The sequence below is a fragment of the Ptychodera flava genome, chromosome 18 (genome assembly GCF_041260155.1).
Source record: "Ptychodera flava strain L36383 chromosome 18, AS_Pfla_20210202, whole genome shotgun sequence".
Classification (NCBI taxonomy): domain Eukaryota; kingdom Metazoa; phylum Hemichordata; class Enteropneusta; family Ptychoderidae; genus Ptychodera; species Ptychodera flava.
Window position 1 is genome coordinate 10,692,620 of NC_091945.1, and position 18,609 is coordinate 10,711,228.

The window sequence follows — 18,609 nt, forward strand, 5'->3', positions numbered from 1 at the left end:
AGCCGTTCAATCGTGGTCCAAAACCCGTATCATGGCTGTAAAAGTTAATATTTCAGTCACGCTGCAAGAATGTGTTTAAGTGGAGGTTAATCATAAATCATGCCGGGAAGCAATGTTTACTCAGCTATCATTTATCGACGATGTACATGAATTGAAGTTAATTGATGCACCATGTAGAACCATTCTCACTTACATACTCGCAATCACGCAATCACACATCGCACACAATCCTCATCAGAAAAAAGAATAAAAATTTAAAAATGCGCCAATCCGTTAGTTTTTAATCAATAATATGGCACTGTTAATTAATTAATTATGATATATAGATATAAGATCGATATTTCAAACACAAGTTGTCTTCTGCTAAGGGCTTTCATACACTGATAGTTGCAGATAATTACCTTATTTCGTAACACGCTTACAATTAATATCAGCTGTATAGTATATAGAATTGTTTACATTATTTAAATTCAGCAAAATTTCTGAATGGGGATTTTGTTATATATTGCAACATAAATATATCGTTTTGCGACAAGTATAACTGATGTTATTGATTGATTGACAGTGCCGACGTCTCTGCAACCTGCACTATGTTATCAATACCACTGATGAGAAATAATTGCATACCTTAAAGGAAGGTGTCTGCGCCAATATTTCAATGTAAATATTAAATGGCTGCATTTAAAATCAAGACCCAAACTTTGTTCAAAAGTTACCCAATGTTCACGACTAAACCGTTCATGATTTATGAAGAAGGGAGAGCTTCTGGCCAAAAAAATGCACCGCAGGTCAGAGAATGTCAACTTTAAAATTGTTTTATTTCACAAATTTACTTTTTCTTCTAAGGATACAATTGATAATTAATTCCACATATCAATAGTATTAGTATTAGAATGTTGCCCAGTTAAAATCTACAAATTTGCAGACAAAGGTTATTAGTTTACCAATACAAAATCCCGCATATTTGCAACTAAAGAATATGTGCAATAATATATAATATATGCATAATACGCAATACTACTTACGTGAAACGTTCGGGTTCAAAGTAATAAAGAGAATGTTAACAAACGTTAAACCTCATCCATAACACTATATACATATCGAGTTATTGATATTACTTTTGTTTAAAGTTACGATTCAACTTTAATATTAAACATCTCTATTGTAATCATTCACAAGATCTACTTTTAACACGATTGGAACTAATTTGGGATAATTGGATGGTGAAGCAATGTCGATTTCATCTATAAATGTAACCTCATCTGCTTTTCTTTTAACGTTAGACACTTGTTTTTTATGAGTAATTTGTAATTTGTAATTTGTCTCTACATTCAAACGCTTTTTTGGCAGGTATCGCAAGCTGGTAGATAAATACAATATCTCTCTTCGACAAATGATCACCGATGGCATCGGTGACATGAGACCTTAGTTAGTGGCCTCTACCTATCTGACTTACAGATTGATTTATGGCGGGTGCCACATGTGGGGCAGGATGCGCTTACTATTTTCGAAACACCTGACATCACTTCTTGGTTTTTAGCCAGAGGTCCATATATCTTTCTTTCATGAATTCGACTTTGTTTGTGTACTGTCTATTTACTGTATGTTCTGTGCTGTTTTGTGTCTATGTTTACAACTATTGTCCTACAAATTATAACCTAGTGTTATTGGATTATGGATTGGTATGATTGCGGCACCTAAAACTTTTAAGAAATTTGAAAAATATGAAGATCCTAATTTCCCAAATTAGTTCCAATCGTGTTTTTTACATATGATCAACTAAAAGAACCAGTATTGGTGTTAAGGAGTGTGGTAATTGATTATGCCGTGTATTGCGATTATGGCTATGAAATATTTCCCTGATAACTTCCAGTCTCAGGATGTAGCTCAACTTGGCAAAACAAGTCAAAAAACGAGAAAAACAAGCTTCTCAGCTTTTGGCTCTCAAAGTTGCGAACTACATTTCGAATTTGTAGACATATCAGCGAGAGAAAAGTTTTGTCATTGTATATTGTATTATAACTTTGAAGATGTTCTTACTGCATTTTAGCACCAAAACCATGAACATGAAATGCAAAACTAGTCATATGATGAAAACTTTCCAGCCGGGACATATCTTTCGTTAATTTCGGTTGTCAAACGTTGTACCCTCTTTCTACAACATGGCCTCGCTCAATTACAGCGTTTCGGCCCGTACTTTACAGCCTTTTATCAAGGGACATCAAAAGCTACCCCTTAAAACCATGTGTCAAAGGAAGCGTCTACAATTTGCATGAGCCTTTCTCGATTCTTGAATAATTTAATACCTGTGGTCTATGCTTTGATGTAAAGCTCGACTCTATTTCCTTTCTTTAAGAAGTTTAAGTCTATTTTCACAAAACAGATTTGCGTCACGAATATATTATAAAAGAAGTCATATTATATTTATATCACTGAATGCTATCACCAGATAACGACCACTGGTAGAAAGCACATCAACTGCCTTTTACCATGTCCGGACAAACGTGAGAAAACATCATGTCCATCTGCTGAATGATAATATGACGTCCGACGTGGACGTCGTTGTCATCAGGATGAGCGACCACCATGTCCCACACATCGAGAAAGTGAACGCCTGTTCCACCAAACACTCTTCGTAGCATCCTGTTCATGTCGTAGTAAAGGTAGTTTCCACTGTGTACGCTCTGTGGTACGTCGATGTTATTTCGAGGATGTGCAAGCTTGGCAATTACAATGGCACCGGGACATCGCTGGAAAAGTCTAAGAACTGATAGTTTAGTTTGGTATACTCTGTCAAGGTATGCCCTAATTGACCACAGTCCGTAATGAAAGCAGAAATTAAAGAGGACTACAGGTGTGTGTGATCTACACACAGAACTATTTATCTTGTCGATGAAATCGCTTTCAAACATGATTTCATGCACATTCTGCACAGGCCATCCCCCTCGTAACGCTATGTAATGGTGGTCTATTGTAACATCACCACCCATAATAAATTCATCCCTAAAAACTTGACTAAACTGCCCCAAGGTGGAATCGCCAACGGAAAAAAACAGTTTATCTGATGCACACTTAAACCTCTGTTCGGGAGTCCAATCCTGACTTCTACATACTAATGGCACAAATATATTGTAGCTTTTCCAGTATCCGCTTGACATTGGGATGGGAAGATCCGGTCCACAGGTAGGCAAATCAAGTTGGCTTTTAGAATCTGTAAAACAGGAGTTTGCGTGTATCAGTTTCAATGTAGCTTGATCGGCTAGGCGATGAGTATGGGTCATTGTTTTGTCGGGTTATTCAAACTTTGTTAAGATAATGTGGTTTGGATGTGTTTTTTTGGTTGATCATACAAAACTTATTATATTCTGATCGTACAAAACGATCCCACACTCGTTTCTGTGAATCAAGGATGGAAAACCATGTTTGAAGTATGTAACACCATTAATTGAACGTTTTTATCTGATTTAACAACAATAGCATGGATTTTGGACCACTCTTTTAAGGTTTGGGATTTAGCCGAGCGGTTTTGACAGTGATATCTCCTCTAGTTGATCGACAGGGTGCCGTTCGTTGTGAGTTTGAATCAAATCAAGAGTTAATGAGTAACATACTTTCAGGTTCAAATCATATGAGAACTACCACAAACTCAATAATAATAAACAACAATGGTGCCCCTCTTCTTAAAAGTTGGCTTACCTTTTATTACTACCTTGATAGGGCTTGCTGAAAATATCGCCTTTCTGTATTTCCTACAGATGCGAAAATTACCATAAGGTCATACCGTTTAAGGTCAGATGAATAAACATTAATTGATGAGTTAGATTGTTTTCGGAGATATTAAAGCCCCAGTATTTGTAACTTTTAACAATTTTTTTCATATTTTTGATTAAAATGACATCCTCAGTATGTGAAAGTAGACCATAATTAATACTGACTCGCATGGTTTGCATGCCCAGCCCGCCTCACGATTAACAGTAAAAGGAGTGAAAAATGACTTCTTGTCCGGACCAGAAGTCAGCTTTGTTGACACACGAAACGAAACGTAATCACACCACCGCGCATGCTCAACCACATCTATGCAAGTTTTACCGTGGCGTCCGTAGAAACTATATGCTCTTCGAAAAGGTCTGGTCCATCGAAACTGGAGACTCAGCTCAAAACGCGCGAAAGTTGGGTGAAATACCGGAAAGATATAAATATGTAAGTGTTTACAGATTGTTCCGACTATAATGAGCCGTGCAATCAAACGTCTTGAACAGCTAAACTAACGACGGAGGCAGTCGATTGTAAGCTTCATGCAAGGCATTGCACGTTGTGACCGACGGTACGGAGATCAAGTTTGCTGAATTGAGAGAGAAAACATTTATGAATAAAAATTCAACACTTCACCATCGTAATCATTGAACTAGTCGTTTCTTCAGTATGGAGTATAATAAAAATTTCGTTGAAAATAAATGACGGGACTGATTCTGCTCCGTCTACTCAAACAAAGTTTTGTGTACGGCCAGGCTAAGCTGCAGGCAACACATTCTATCATTGCCAACTTCGCATATCGTTGCCGTAATTGAAAACGCTCTGAAAGGAAAAATTATATTATATACAAAAGTCTTACTTATTAAATTTAAAAGTATTTCCGAATAATATCGATCGTAACGGGTATCTAATCCTCACAAGGACTACAGTAGTACAATTATCGGCTAGCTGCGATGCGATAGACTCCAGGCATGGTAGAAGTTCGAACACAAGAGAGATCCCGGCCTCACTGCAAAGTCGTCCCCTGCGCACCCGGCCCGACAGCAAACTAACCGCTTGGTTTGATTCTGTTGTTTACATATTTTTGTATAAAATTCATGATACATATATCTGACTTTCACAACTGTACAATTTGCTTAGGACTGTGATTTTGGCTGTAGTCTACAGACGATCGGAGGGAGCTAAAGCAGGCCCCAAATTTGCATGGACAATGCCCGGGACAATTATAGACGCAGCTCGATGAGAAAGTCATTCACATAAACCTACATGAAGTGATCAATACGAAACTTTTAAACATCACTGTTCTTAAAATTTATGATCAATGGTTCTGACCTACGGATTTTACACTGCGGCGTTGTTTTTTCTGTGTTTGGCCGGCTACTAGTCCTGTAAGGCTGTGCTACATGGAGGTAGTAGACTGTACAAGTGCAGCGGGGTAGCGGCCGGGCCGAGATTGGTATGGGGCCTACAGCAAGGTAAAGTTGACGGCGTCCACTGCAGAATGCCCGCGTGTTATCCTTTCGCGTTTGGGAGGAAATTTACCGCTGTATTCAGAATGCCTTTTTACCAGTATAAAAGCTCAGAAACTGATGCACCAAGAGCCAAGAGTCTGTAAATTTCTTAGCAGTTGCTCCATTGTTTTTTTTTTCTAAATTGTCGCTGAGATACAGCCGTGCGTATACTGTTCCCTATCGTTCTGACTCAGGCGTTCACAGCTGTTTAGGAAGACGTCATTATTTACCACCTGGGGGTCGGAGGAATTACATTAGAAACTCCGAAATTTTGAGTAACACCCCAGCCAACCATGATGACTTTGAGTAACCCCCTCTCTAACAGAAATTTTGGCTTACCTGAGCCCATGTAACAATATGTATATATAAAAGCTCACCTAATAAGCAGTCTCCGACCATATTGTATTGTTAAATTTGGATGGGTAGCATGTCATTATGGTATGGTTAATGTCCCAATGGTTGTTGAACTCAAGTCAATTAAAATATACATTCCTTTGATAATATAAAGGAATGGATTCACAACAGTTCAATTTTTCCCTAGATCCTGTGCACTTATAGTGATATCTGTCGAGAACATTTCTCCATGACCGGCCTCTCCTTCCACCTCGGGTAACGACTGCAGAAAACTACTGTGTGACATCATCATCACCACTGTCGATCCTCATCTTTACTGTTGCTGGTGCCATTGAGTACATGAACAACCACTGCATGAAAACGCAATAATACAGGTAAATTCACATTATGAGTTGCCTGTATTATAGAATAATACACGTGAATTCACATGAATCCACGTGAATACAGGCTTGCTGAATACAAGCTATGGATTATTGACTGTATTCATCTGTATATGCACTCTTCAGCTAAAATACAGACAATAATCCATGCTAATACAGTAAGTATTATCGTGTTTTTATGCAGTGAACGATATCATTCTCACCGTCACTATTTCTCATTCATAATAAGTATTGCTAGTAGTAGCAGGTACTTGTAGTTTTTTTCCTTGCTTCATCTAGTTGATATTTATTTGTTCTGGTAAAGTATTTATTTTCTTTTTATTTAATATGTATCAGAGTAAAATATATATTGTCAACTCATCATTATGCCATTGAGGACAGAGTAAGACAAAGAAAAAACATTTTGAGCACCCCCTTATAGCTTTCAAGTTTTGAATGACCCCCTGGTCGTAAATACTGACGGTTCCCTTACTTGCTGCCAGAGGCCATCGGCTTCACTGCATTCGACAGCCTACCATACATTGCAAAACTATGTTGCTTCGATTTCCCAATTACCTTGCCGCTAAAGCATGAATCAGCTGAAATTTATTACTTCAAGTTACTAAATTTTGATTGTTATTTGCCTGCAGAAGTGAGCAAAGTGTATATAGTGTCGTCTTGATTTTACATCGGTACCCGGAGTTCTGAGTGACCAACTGCAGGGTGCGCATCGGTGCACTGCCGACTGCAGTTTGAATAATCCGTATATAACGCACAAGGTACCAGAATAGAATGTCAGCCACCTCTGCCAAAGTTCTATATCCTCGGTTCTCGGTCACGTGCACAGCCTACAAGTTGCCAATAAACCCGCGCGGCAATCCAACTCGATCTGGCAATATTTAGCGTTTGTATGTCACTACAGGAGCACAGATTTGGCTTATTCTTTACTGAACAACATTTCACGATGGATGTAAGAGAATAACATGTAATTTCGAACATAAAAAAGGTCAAAAGTTACAAATACTGGGGCTTTAAAAAAATTGATTTGACTTTTTAAACTTTTACAGTGGTTTTTCTTGAAACCGAAATTAATCATGGATCGCTTCTTTTAATTGAGCAATCAATCGGTCTGTTACATTAGATGTTTGATGTATCGTTAAGCAACAGAATAACTGTGTTTTGAATTGGTTCATGTCTCAGAGATATTCGATAAAACTTGCCTTTCGAACAGGTATCGCATATCTTTAACATCTTGCTCAGCCATCGTGACCATTTGATGAAGATTTTGACTGATGTTAGTCAAGGTGCTGCACTGCAAAGATTTCGGTTTGTGACAGAGCACTGCAGTCTTACCAAGAGACCACGGATTTATATACGAGCATTTATTCTCCCATGTTCCTTCATTTGTTGATGTACAGTTACTCTTTTCTATAACTTTACCATCGGTAAAGTTAGCAGACCACAGATTTCGTCTATCTCTGAATCTCGTTAAATCGAAAAATGAAATAGCTTCCCTTGTGAAAGACAAGGACACATCTATAGCGGCCTGGCCTTTCCACCCTGCATAAAAGTACATGCTGTATGTTCCGTTCCCATAATCGATCATTCTTGCAGCTGTGCTTGCTTGCATCTCTTTGTTGAACATTACCCCTGTTAAGAAGTCGCCTCCCCTTAGACGTTGGTTCCCGTAGTCATCTCTTGTTTCTACTATTACGTGTATAAATTCACCTCTCCTAAACGTGGACTTTTTGTCTTGAAGGTATACTCTGTGTGGTTAAGGCGAAAAGGCAGATAGACAGACATATCAACTGACATGGAGAAAAGAGAGAAAACAATGAAAAGCGACAGATAAAAACATGATGGAGAGTCAGGGTACAGACACAAAAAACGGCCAGTAACATATAAAAGAAGAAAGGACAGAAACTGAAGCAGTGACAGAGATAAAGAAATAAGGTTACAGAATTTGTCAATCTCGATGAATTTTTCTGGCAGGCCTAATTATGTGAACCTTTGAATTGACAAGAAGGTTTTTCAAATGCATTTACGTGACTCAAATAATTACATTGGAGTTTTGTACTTCGTAAAATAAGTATGGAATATTCTACAATATCTTGGTTAGCAGGGCGGAAGGCTTCATCAATATCTATTGAATTAAGTTACACAATACAGAAAATTGTGTGAGACCGACAAAACTTTGATAATTTAAACATGACAATGGTAAGTGTAAAATATCGAGATGGACAGATGACCTTTATATTTTCGGCAGTAAAAAGCCGTGTGACTGCTTGAAAAAGTATGTGCAAAGCGACAATTTTATGCTGTCTTACTTTGATTTTGAAACTGAAGTTGGAGTAATTGAATCCGGACCAGGTTTCAGAGGTTCATAACCTTGCGTATACGGGTGTTCACGTTTCAGGTGTTTATACGACCATTCATACTCCTCGACAATACCGATCCATCCCATACCAAAACGGTTGAAATTTCTATATGGGAATTGGACATCATGCACCTGATCAGGATCCACATGATATTGATTCACACCAACCCTCTTTAAAGTGTCATCGTCTAGATCTTGGATATGAGGGTACACGTTCTTATGTTCATAGTTCTCCTAATATAGTTTAAAAAAGACAAATTAATGCCTTAGGTTAAATGTTACAACATTTAAAAACATTATGAAAATAAAAACTGCACAAGTGAGCGATACAAGTCAAACAAGGTAAGCAAGCGGTGGGTGGAAAGAGTATAAAGAAGAGGTCTTGAACTCAGCTTTTGGATTAGTCCAATCTACCAGATTTTGGCACCCAACCCACCACAAATTGCAACACAATTTTTTCTTCAGAATGCATTTTGGAGAGATTCCCAGAACAACATATCAAAAGATTACTCGAATCTACCTTGGGTAAATATGTCTAATTTGCATAAATCAAATATGGCTGCCAGCCATCCTACAAAATAACATAATTGGCCATATATCACATGTTAAACAAGGTATTTCAGTGATTTCAAAGTCTGACACTACTTATTTGGCCCGGGGATCAATAAGGTGATATAATGTTGTATATAGGCAGTTCGTTAATTTGCATAATTCCAACATTCCTAACATTCCTAACAAATACATTTTCGGTCATATACTAAGTATTAATCAAGCTATTTTAGTGATTTTACGGTAAAAACTATATTTGTTTGGTACAGGCAAACAATTTTGGAGATACAATGGTTTGCGTAGGCACTTTGTTAATTTGCAATAATCCAATATGGCTGTCAACGTACCTACAAAGGACATTTGCGGTCATATACCACGTATTAAATAAGCTATTTCGGTGATTTTAAAGTTTAAATATATTTCTTGCGCATGAAGGAACTATTTCACTGTTTTAAAAAGACGCTTTGATAATTTGCATAAATTAAATATGGTAGCCAAATAAATGTCCTATTGTTTCATAGGTTTCAATGTCAATGAGGTTCTGGTACAGTTAATAGCAGTAGGAATCTATCAAGAAGAAACTGTTAAGCTGTTAACTGTGAAAAATATGCTATAAATTTATTTATAGTAACGATCCATTTCAGAATTAAAGTTTATTTTAATAGGTGTCTATGGTACCTGAATGTGTTAAAATACTCCATAAATATACTGCATTTTGAAAAAAAAAGTTAAATGGAATTTGGCAGACTGACATAATGACTTAAAACAGATATATATAAGTATATGCTGATGCGCTTTCACTATTTGATATGTATGAACGTCATGCGATTTTAATAATTATGTGACCTTTCTATATATGAAAACAGAAAACGACTGTTAGTCGTCCGAATATATTCTCTTTCTTAACGTAACATTGGATTCATCTGTGTCCGGCATTATTTTTAATATGGGTGTTTAATATTGTACTTTTTCAAAACATGCAATCTGTAATGTTTACTGGGTTTTTATTTAAAACGACGAGTACAAAATCTTTAGTTTTTTATTTAAACTGAACTCCCTGCTTATGGACGAGTGCATCTTTACTAGATCCCCTCGATGATAGGCAAGAAGACATTACATATAACAGCAAAACTACAATAAACAAAAAAAAGCTAATAAAAATGCAGATACAAAAAATTAGTATTGTTGTAAACAATGCCAGACTCATAAAAACCTTATCAATACACAAACTTTCAAAATTGAAAGCTTCATACTAAGCAAAGATTTAAAATTCATTCAAACACCTAATCATCCCAACAGAATCCAACTGTTACCCGATACAAACATGTATATCTGGAAAAATGACACTTCGATATATTATGAGACTTAAACAAATCATGAAGTTCTCATTCATACTGAAATCAAAATGGACCTCACAGAACGACAAAAAACACAAAGTGTAGAAAGCTAGTTGAATGCTAAGTACATGACACTTGTTAAATTTCCCTTTAAAAACCAGTCAAACGATGTTTACTGAACACAATTCAAGGCATTGAAAATTCTTTCTAAAATAAGAAGATAGCAATTGAAAATATGATAAATATAGGGGAACAGCACCCCTAGACACTGATGATAACATAAGGAAATGTCAGCAACAACTGGGAGAGTAGCGATCCCAGACAAAGTTAACAGCAGATGGCACAAAACGAACGATAAAAGAAATAAACAACCTAACAACAAATGTATGATAAAAAAAACCATAAATTACCACATAAATATCCTAGTCTATCAACGTTAAATACAGGCACCACTTTCATACCTCCTGCCAAAATACACAAAATTCGATCACGAGGCACAAAGTTCATCAGCGCTCGATAAGTGGACTCTGGTGTCTTACTATTCGAAACATTTCGAAACAAATCGTGGAAAAAACAAAAAAATGCATAACATACACAAACAGATTTATACAGAAAATTGAGAAAATCTAAGTTCTATACAATGCGACTTTGGTAACATTAGACGAAGAGTAAATGGACATTCTAGTACATCACATAATGAAGCATTTGACTCAGTCAACAGGGCATTAAATCTGGAAACGTTACCAAACGATTACATCATCGGATATCCACCAACAAAATATATGCAAGCCATGCTAGAAATAAATTAGAGAAACAACAGGTTTGAATTTAACAATGAATTCTGAAAAAAATATTTGGGACGGTGCTGTATGGGATCTCCAGCTTCACAGCTTATACAGCTGATATTGCATTTCGCGATACAGAAATAAAAATAATACAGCATCATCCGTAACAAATATATTTTGGCTGAGATTCTGAGATGGAGTATTTTCTTATTGAAATGCAACACGACCCCAATTATTATTATTATTATTATTATTGTTTATTTCGGATAAAAAATAATCCATAGCAGATAAGAAAAACACTACAAGTTAAAATAGTCTTCGACAACAAACATTCCATAACAAACTATTTGAAAAAATTGACATGGACAGTACAGAGGACGCAATCACATTACTAGAGAGATGCAATCTGCTCAGAAAACTGTACGACTTGTTCCTAAGTGTTTCTTCAAAGGTTAAAACGTGGAGATTAACAAGTAATAGAGTATTACTTTGAACATGACTATATTGAAAACCCGTTAGTTTACGAAATATCTGAGAATATGCTCTGCTAGCGTTATTAAACATTTTCATAGAAAAATTACACCACAAGTAAGAACTGTACGGAATATCACAAAAAAACCAGAAAATAAATGACAACCGTCAAAGAAGCAAATTTAAAATCGCGAATGATATAGCGTTACCTCTAGCGTATAAAATCGAGTCTGTGCCTGAATATCTTCATTGTCTTTAAGGTCACAAGATATTAAGTGACCAAGGTATTTGTAAACATAACATAAGTCAGTAGTCTACCATTTAGATAAATTGAAACTGGTTTGAGTTTCCGAATACCATGTTGAATTAACATACACACTGTCTTTTTCTCATTAAAAATATTGCGTTTGTACTGCCATAATGACCAAAACAATTGACTAACATTGCTGACCGTAAGCTCATGTAGAAAAAATAACTTTATCGTCAGCGTAAATTAAATGGTTCACCCTGTAATCGCCAAGAAGACATCCGAACGACAGCATTGAGAGATTCCTACTGAGATCATCTAATTAAACAGTGAAAAATATCGTTGATGAAATTCCGCCCTGCTTAACTCAATTTCTAGACTGGAATGGTGCAGATAAAGTACCATTCCATTTAACAACAAAATCTTGAAATGTGTATAAATAGAACAGAATTTTAATTAAGTAAGGCTTAACTCCCCTCGACATCAATTTCTGAAAAAGAACGCCGTGACGAACATAATCAAACGCTTTGGAAGCGTCCATAAAAGTAACAAAAAACAGGCGTGTTATGATGTTTATCATAACTCAAAATCTCCTTCAATACAAAAATAGCCATATCAGTACCATGTTCTGGTTTAAATCCAAACTGATGGTTTGTAGTAGAAAGGCAATCCATTGGAGCGATTTAACAAAACCCTCTCAAACAATTCAGAAGTCGTTGTTGCAACAGCAACGGGGCGATAATTAGAATTGTCAGAAATATCGCCACCTGGGTTTTTGGTAAAGGAACTAAAACAGTCTTCATAATTTGCCTTGGGACGAACCCATGAATAAGAATGGCCGTGAAACAAAGAGACGATAGAACACACACCCGAGACGGTGCATATTTTAGATGTTCAGGAGTGATCTCATCGATACCAGATGATGCACCTGTTTACAGATTTGTAATGAAATCACTCATTTCATCATGGTGCACAAGCATATCCTGACAAAACGGAATGTTAGGTAGAACAGGTGTAAAGTCTACACCAGTTTTTGTCAAAATATCCACGTAATGATCTCCCCACATATTCACAACTTCTGTACAACCATCTACCGATAAAGGAGTTGGTGTTTTACCTTTACGGTTAGCAACCTCTTTCCAGTACACTTTTTGATCATTATTTACGCTCTCTGCCAAAGCCTGTGCACGAAGTTTTTTCTCGGCTTTCTTGCATTGAGCAAGTTGCCATTTGAACTGCCCCCTCGACTTGCGCATTAGCTAAAACAAAGGCCCAGATTTAGGAGACCCATGATTTTTCCAGAACAGAAAGTCACTTCGGGCTTTATCGTGACTATCTTTAACTAATGTATTCCAACCTGGGACAGAATGACTATTGGAACACGCAGTTTTCGGAATACACCTTTCTGCTGCAAATTTAAAGCAGAGACAATGTCATTATGGAACATATCAATATCATCGAAATGGACACAACAGTTAGGGTTTGTGCAAACTAATGCTTCAATGGGAATTTATACATTTGAGAGAAGTTTATCACACAACGAATTATAACGTGAAAGATGGGTGGGAGTTGGCTTGTTCCAACAGGGCCTACAAGCATTTTTCTTGGGCTTTGAACTTATCTTTGGTAGCAAGTAAGTTTTGAGCGTATAAATTAATTGGAAATGATCAGAGTAAATGAAATCATAGTTAACAGTGACAGAATCGAAAATATTATTTGCCGCTCTTGTACAAATAATATGGTCAAGCCAGCTGCGAGCTACACATGAATCGCTTAAAAAAGTGAATGTGTTTGATGAGAGCCTCTCAATGTCAGCGAGAACAAGATCATTCTCTTTCACAAAGTCATTCACAAAGCCAATGAATTTAAATCGAACATCTTCGACAAAATGCATCACCTTTTAAATTTCCGGTTGAAACTCTTATCAAGAAAAAAATTATTCAGGCCTAATTGTCTATTTTAAAGGTCACCGACACAACAAAGAAAATTCTCGCCACCGGAACTAACAAAAGCAACTGATACATTCAAGTTAAAACGCAGAAAGCCATTTCACGCTAGGGCAACAAAGGGGCTCATTGAGGACTATTAGAACATGCAAAAACAAAAATGATTTTACACAGGAAGTGGAATACTGTGGTGAAAAACCGACAAGACTGACATTAAGAAAAACGGGGAAGAGAACATATCATCGGAGGAAAAGTGCGTAAAGCAACAAGGCAAGTGGAACGAAAAGTAACAAATAAAAGCAAGAAAAAGAGTCTATTTTCACAACAATAAAGTGCATACATCAGAACTAAAGAATCAAACAAGCCCTGACTGAAAAGTGGTGTGAATTTAAGAAAACGTTTTTTTAAAGACTCTATTTCCAAAACAAGTGATTATTACATACAAAATAATTAGAAACACAGACAAAACACTTAGAAATCACCAGAACTGACAATCCCGCTGAATGTCCTAACTTCGAATAACATGAGCAAATATAATTACTATCAAACCGTTTGTTTACGTCTCATAATACACAAAAGTGTTACTTTTCCATATGTACTTCTAGATGAACTCGTCAATAAAGAGGTTCAGTCTAATTTAAAAATTAAACATTTAATAAACGTCTTTACTTTAAACAGTAAACACTGCAGATTACATGTTTTGACACTGTGAGTTAAACACCTATAAAACTTACAAAAAATGTCGTAAACAGATGAATTCAATGTTATTTAGGAAAAAAAATATTATTCCATGCCAGGAAATGCCAAGAGGATTTGACCGGGTAACTCAGCCGTTAATTTTATGCAAGAAATTACAATAACAATGCTTGGTCGAATGACGCAGTGCCTTGGCGGGATCGCCAGTGGTATAGGGGGAGGAGTACCTTCCCGATGGTGATAAGTGGTGCGGATTACCGTCGCCTAGGTGACTGGCGTATACGCGTGCCAAAAGACACCTATGGTTGATTTCCTGTTGACCAGTCGGATGGCAGAGTTGCAGATGCCTGGACTGAATCATTTTGTATTTTGTGGGTGTCGTTGGTACTTTGACAATAAAAGTAAAGATGCACACATATTGAGTTTATTGTCTTGTTTATGAGAGGCCAGTATTTCCAACAGCATAAATTATGTGCATTTGCCCTAGAAGAAATAATTTGGAATAAAACATCGCGAATATAACCACATTCCTTAAGCTCGACGTACAATTAATTGCCCCAAAAACCGATCATCGCATAGCATACAAGAGAAGCTCAAACATCAACGATACATTGTTAAATGCCAAAGTTCACGACATGAGGAACAAAACAACGAACAAACCAACACAAAACGATCCTTACATAAACATTCTAGCATTCCTGTTAGAAGAACAAGAGATCGACACAGAAAATACAACAAAACAATATTAAAACACAAACTATGAAACAGGCACTATGTGAATATTGAGAACACATAGGAAAAGACGAAGCATTAAGGAATTTAATCCCAAAAAAACCGATCATCGCATACAAGAGAAGCTCAAACATCAGCGATACACTGTTAAATGCCAAAGTTCACGACATGAGGAAAAAAACATCGGAGAAACAAACACCAAACGATCCTAACATAAACATTCTAGCGTCCCTGATAGAAGAACAACAGATCGACACAGAAAATACGGAAAAACAATTAAAAATATTGAGATCTACTCATTTCTGTAAGCGACTGATGAAGGAACCAGTAACTGGTTTCGAAACGTTGGGTCAAAGAATCACTGCTATTTTATTCACACTAGATTACGCTCACGTCACGCCATGGCTTTGATTAAAATTAATAACACAGTTGTTGATTTTCACATTAACAGCCAAAACATGATTTAAACAGAATACACACTAAAACACAACATGAAAGGATAGGTGATGTGTGAAGCCACTTTCCCTTTATTACACTGGCCATGAAATCATTCAGGATCACCAGCTTGCCTTGACTTTTGATGATGAACGGACATAGACGAATATAACTTTGCTTTTAATACTCCTTTATTTCCCCGTATGATCGACTTTACTAATACGTACATTTGGTCACAGGTTACCCAGAAAAAAATGAGTGGGTTCTACTGTGGCCGGAAAATTTTTCAGGACGAGAAACTTTCGCAAACTTCGCGAGGACCAACAAAGCGAAAATTAATCCTTGCGATATAAAAAAAAACATTGCGTGGTTTACATCATGAAATGTAACACACTCAGTGCCATGATACTGAACTTTAATAGTAAGCCAGTCACCTTGAAGGTAATACTGTAGGTGACACGAGGACTTCAAACGCACGATGGTACAAACAACACCACAAGTGTGGCCGTCCCCGTCTCGGGGCTATTCTCGGAGCGGGGCCGTTTTCTCTGATTTTCCGTCAATGTTTTCCACAATGGACAAATGGTAACAATACTGAACGAAAACCTAAATTATCTGCTTGTCAACCCATTTTGTGTCAGTGCCGCCGGTCACGCGCACCACCCAAAAGTTTGACCGTCACTTAATATCAAACAGTATTCAAAGAAACGGTCCTACTAATTACTGCCCGTCCCTGCCCGTCATTCTTCTAGCACTGCCCGTCACGAAATTGGCCTATTCAATACAGTAATAGGTCGATATCTTGATATTCACAACATTTACTTGTTATATAAACTTAAAAAAATCATAGACCAGGCCCCCAAAACCACCGATTTATGACCCGATAGTTATGCCGCTGACGCTGATATTCACCGAAACTTACAATTTAGGAGTATATATCAAAACTGATAAATGATTTATGTTTTTCACATGGATTCACAACAAGTTTCGCCCGTCTTTATTTTTGGCTCAGGAATTCCATCTACCCACCCTTTGCAGAGTAGTAAGTTTATGGGGCAAGTAAACATGGATGCGCCGGTGCGATTCAATGATCAGCCTGAATATCGGATCGAAAGTCAACAATTTTGCGACTCGGACTATGATTTTAAAAGTTTATATAAAAAGTGTAAGGCGCGGGGTATTATATATTATATATGACTGATTACTGTAGCTATACAGATAGGCTACATTTAGGATGGGCAGCGACGGACAGTAATTAGTAGGCAAAACAGGCGGTTTTCACCGTGGGTATCACTCGGTGCGATGATACTGAACATTAATACACCTTGAAGGTAATACTGTACTTGAAACGAGGACTTCAAACGCACAATGGTACAAACAACACCATAAGTGAAACGTTCACATAGAAATGCACGCGTTCCTACGTTGTGCTCACCAAAGCCACGCGATTAAAATATGACTGATACTGCTGGATAGTATTAATTGAGTCGGTAAAGCCTGTCAATTAATAGTTTAATTGACTACCTTGGTGATTGGCAGGTCGTGTCCAACGACGTCATATGCAAAGCAGGCCAAAAGACAAAAGCCCACAAAGATATTGACAGCTGGCCAGGGATTACCATAAATACGTAATGAATCTTCACAATGCAGAAATCGCGTTGTCAAGCCCTTCTTAACCGGTCAAATCCTCATGGCATTTCCTCTGATGCAGACGGCTAATAAACATTAATAGTCGTCATATATAGAAAACTCAACACAAAATTAACCACAAATGTTCAAAGACTTCAGTTTTTTTGATAGGTTCCTAGTGCTAGTAACTATACCAGAATCTTATTGATATTAAAGGCTATGGGGCATTAATTTGACAGCCATAATTGACTTATGCAAATTAGACATATTTCTCCGAGGTAGATTCGAGTAAACTTTTGATTTGTTGTTCTGGTTACCTCTCCAAAATGCATTGTGAAGAGAAAAATTCTGTTGCAATTTGTGGTGGGTCTAACCCTATTTTGACTGGACTAGATTGCAACTGAATGTGATCAAAAAGTACATGGTTGGGATTAACTTTCTACATTACAAGAATGGGCACACACAATCGATCAAAATGAATAACATCTAACAAAATATAAAATCCGTTAATGGCACAAATGGCACAGCTTGCAGTTTCCAACGCATATTCAAGACATGTATTAATTTTACGCAAATATGAAAGCTATTAACCCTACCATCCGACCAGGTGGCGTTTTTATTTTTTAAATAATCGAAGGAAAGGATTGTCAGGTTAAAAGCACGATAAAATACCGGACTAAGGTTTACAGCTTCTCTTATCAGTAGATATTCTGCAAATTTTTAATACTTACTATTACCATAACGTAGATGTATGTTCCAAGAGCCATTCCAAGAACAACGAGCACAGTAGATCTAAGTATCTTTGTGAAGTTTGATTGAACACGGTCCATCTTCATCTGTTCAGAAAGTGATCGACAAAAAGCAATGAATTGAGCTTAGTGAAAATAGAAAATATTGTCACGTGCCCTCAACCTGTAAAATTTGAGAGACAATCATAGATAGTTCTATCCGAGTTCAATATCTTTATCGACATTTGTGAACACTTAAAGCGTGTTACCGTCTAGTTCGATGGTGGATGATCGAGTTGGCGGCATTCACTTTGAATATTTTTGTCATGTCTCACAAATGCTGTAATAGATGACTGTAACGTAAGCGCATGCATACAAACATCTCTGTCGCAATTGATGAAGATTAAATTAGCCGATACAGGCTGGACGGAGAACATTACATGTGTACGGTTTGCAGCTAAATTATTTATTCTGTGAAGTGGATATCGATGTCCATATATAGCCTGGTTTCATACTAACTCCTCTATCTTCTTTACAATGTTATTCTGCAGCACAAATTTGCAAAAATTGTCATGTAGCAATGTCAATCGCTAATATCAACATGCAATCGACAAATCGAAAAGGAAGGAAAATAATTTATGGAGCTTAATTCGCAAAAGAAACAATATTATCCATTTTACTATGACTAAAAAGAAGCAGC

At 36.9% G+C, this 18,609-nt stretch overlaps 1 protein-coding gene across 1 annotated transcript; it reads right to left on the minus strand.

Annotated features, from left to right (window-relative positions):
• Window positions 1-800: 800 nt before the first annotated feature.
• Window positions 801-18,013, minus strand: LOC139117792 (NXPE family member 4-like). Its single transcript, XM_070681045.1, has 5 exons — window positions 17,913-18,013; window positions 8,305-8,588; window positions 7,198-7,743; window positions 3,697-3,749; window positions 801-3,211 (listed from the first exon to the last, which is right to left on the minus strand). Exons 1-5 carry the CDS (start codon window positions 18,009-18,011, stop codon window positions 2,475-2,477), a joined length of 1,719 nt encoding a protein of 572 aa, XP_070537146.1. The 5' UTR covers window positions 18,012-18,013; the 3' UTR covers window positions 801-2,474.
• Window positions 18,014-18,609: the final 596 nt, after the last annotated feature.

Bases quoted from the DNA above. Each gene is read 5' to 3' on its own strand.
- LOC139117792 (XM_070681045.1), bottom strand. From the start codon at position 18,011: ATGGACCGTGTTCAATCAAACTTCACAAAGATACTTAGATCTACTGTG. The intron at 3,750-7,197 runs GCAAGTTTTATC...TCGCATCTGTAG, and splicing joins ATGCGATACCTGTTCGAAAG to GAAATACAGAAAGGCGATAT. The intron at 3,212-3,696 runs GTAAGCCAACTT...CCTGTTTTACAG, and splicing joins TATCAAGGTAGTAATAAAAG to ATTCTAAAAGCCAACTTGAT.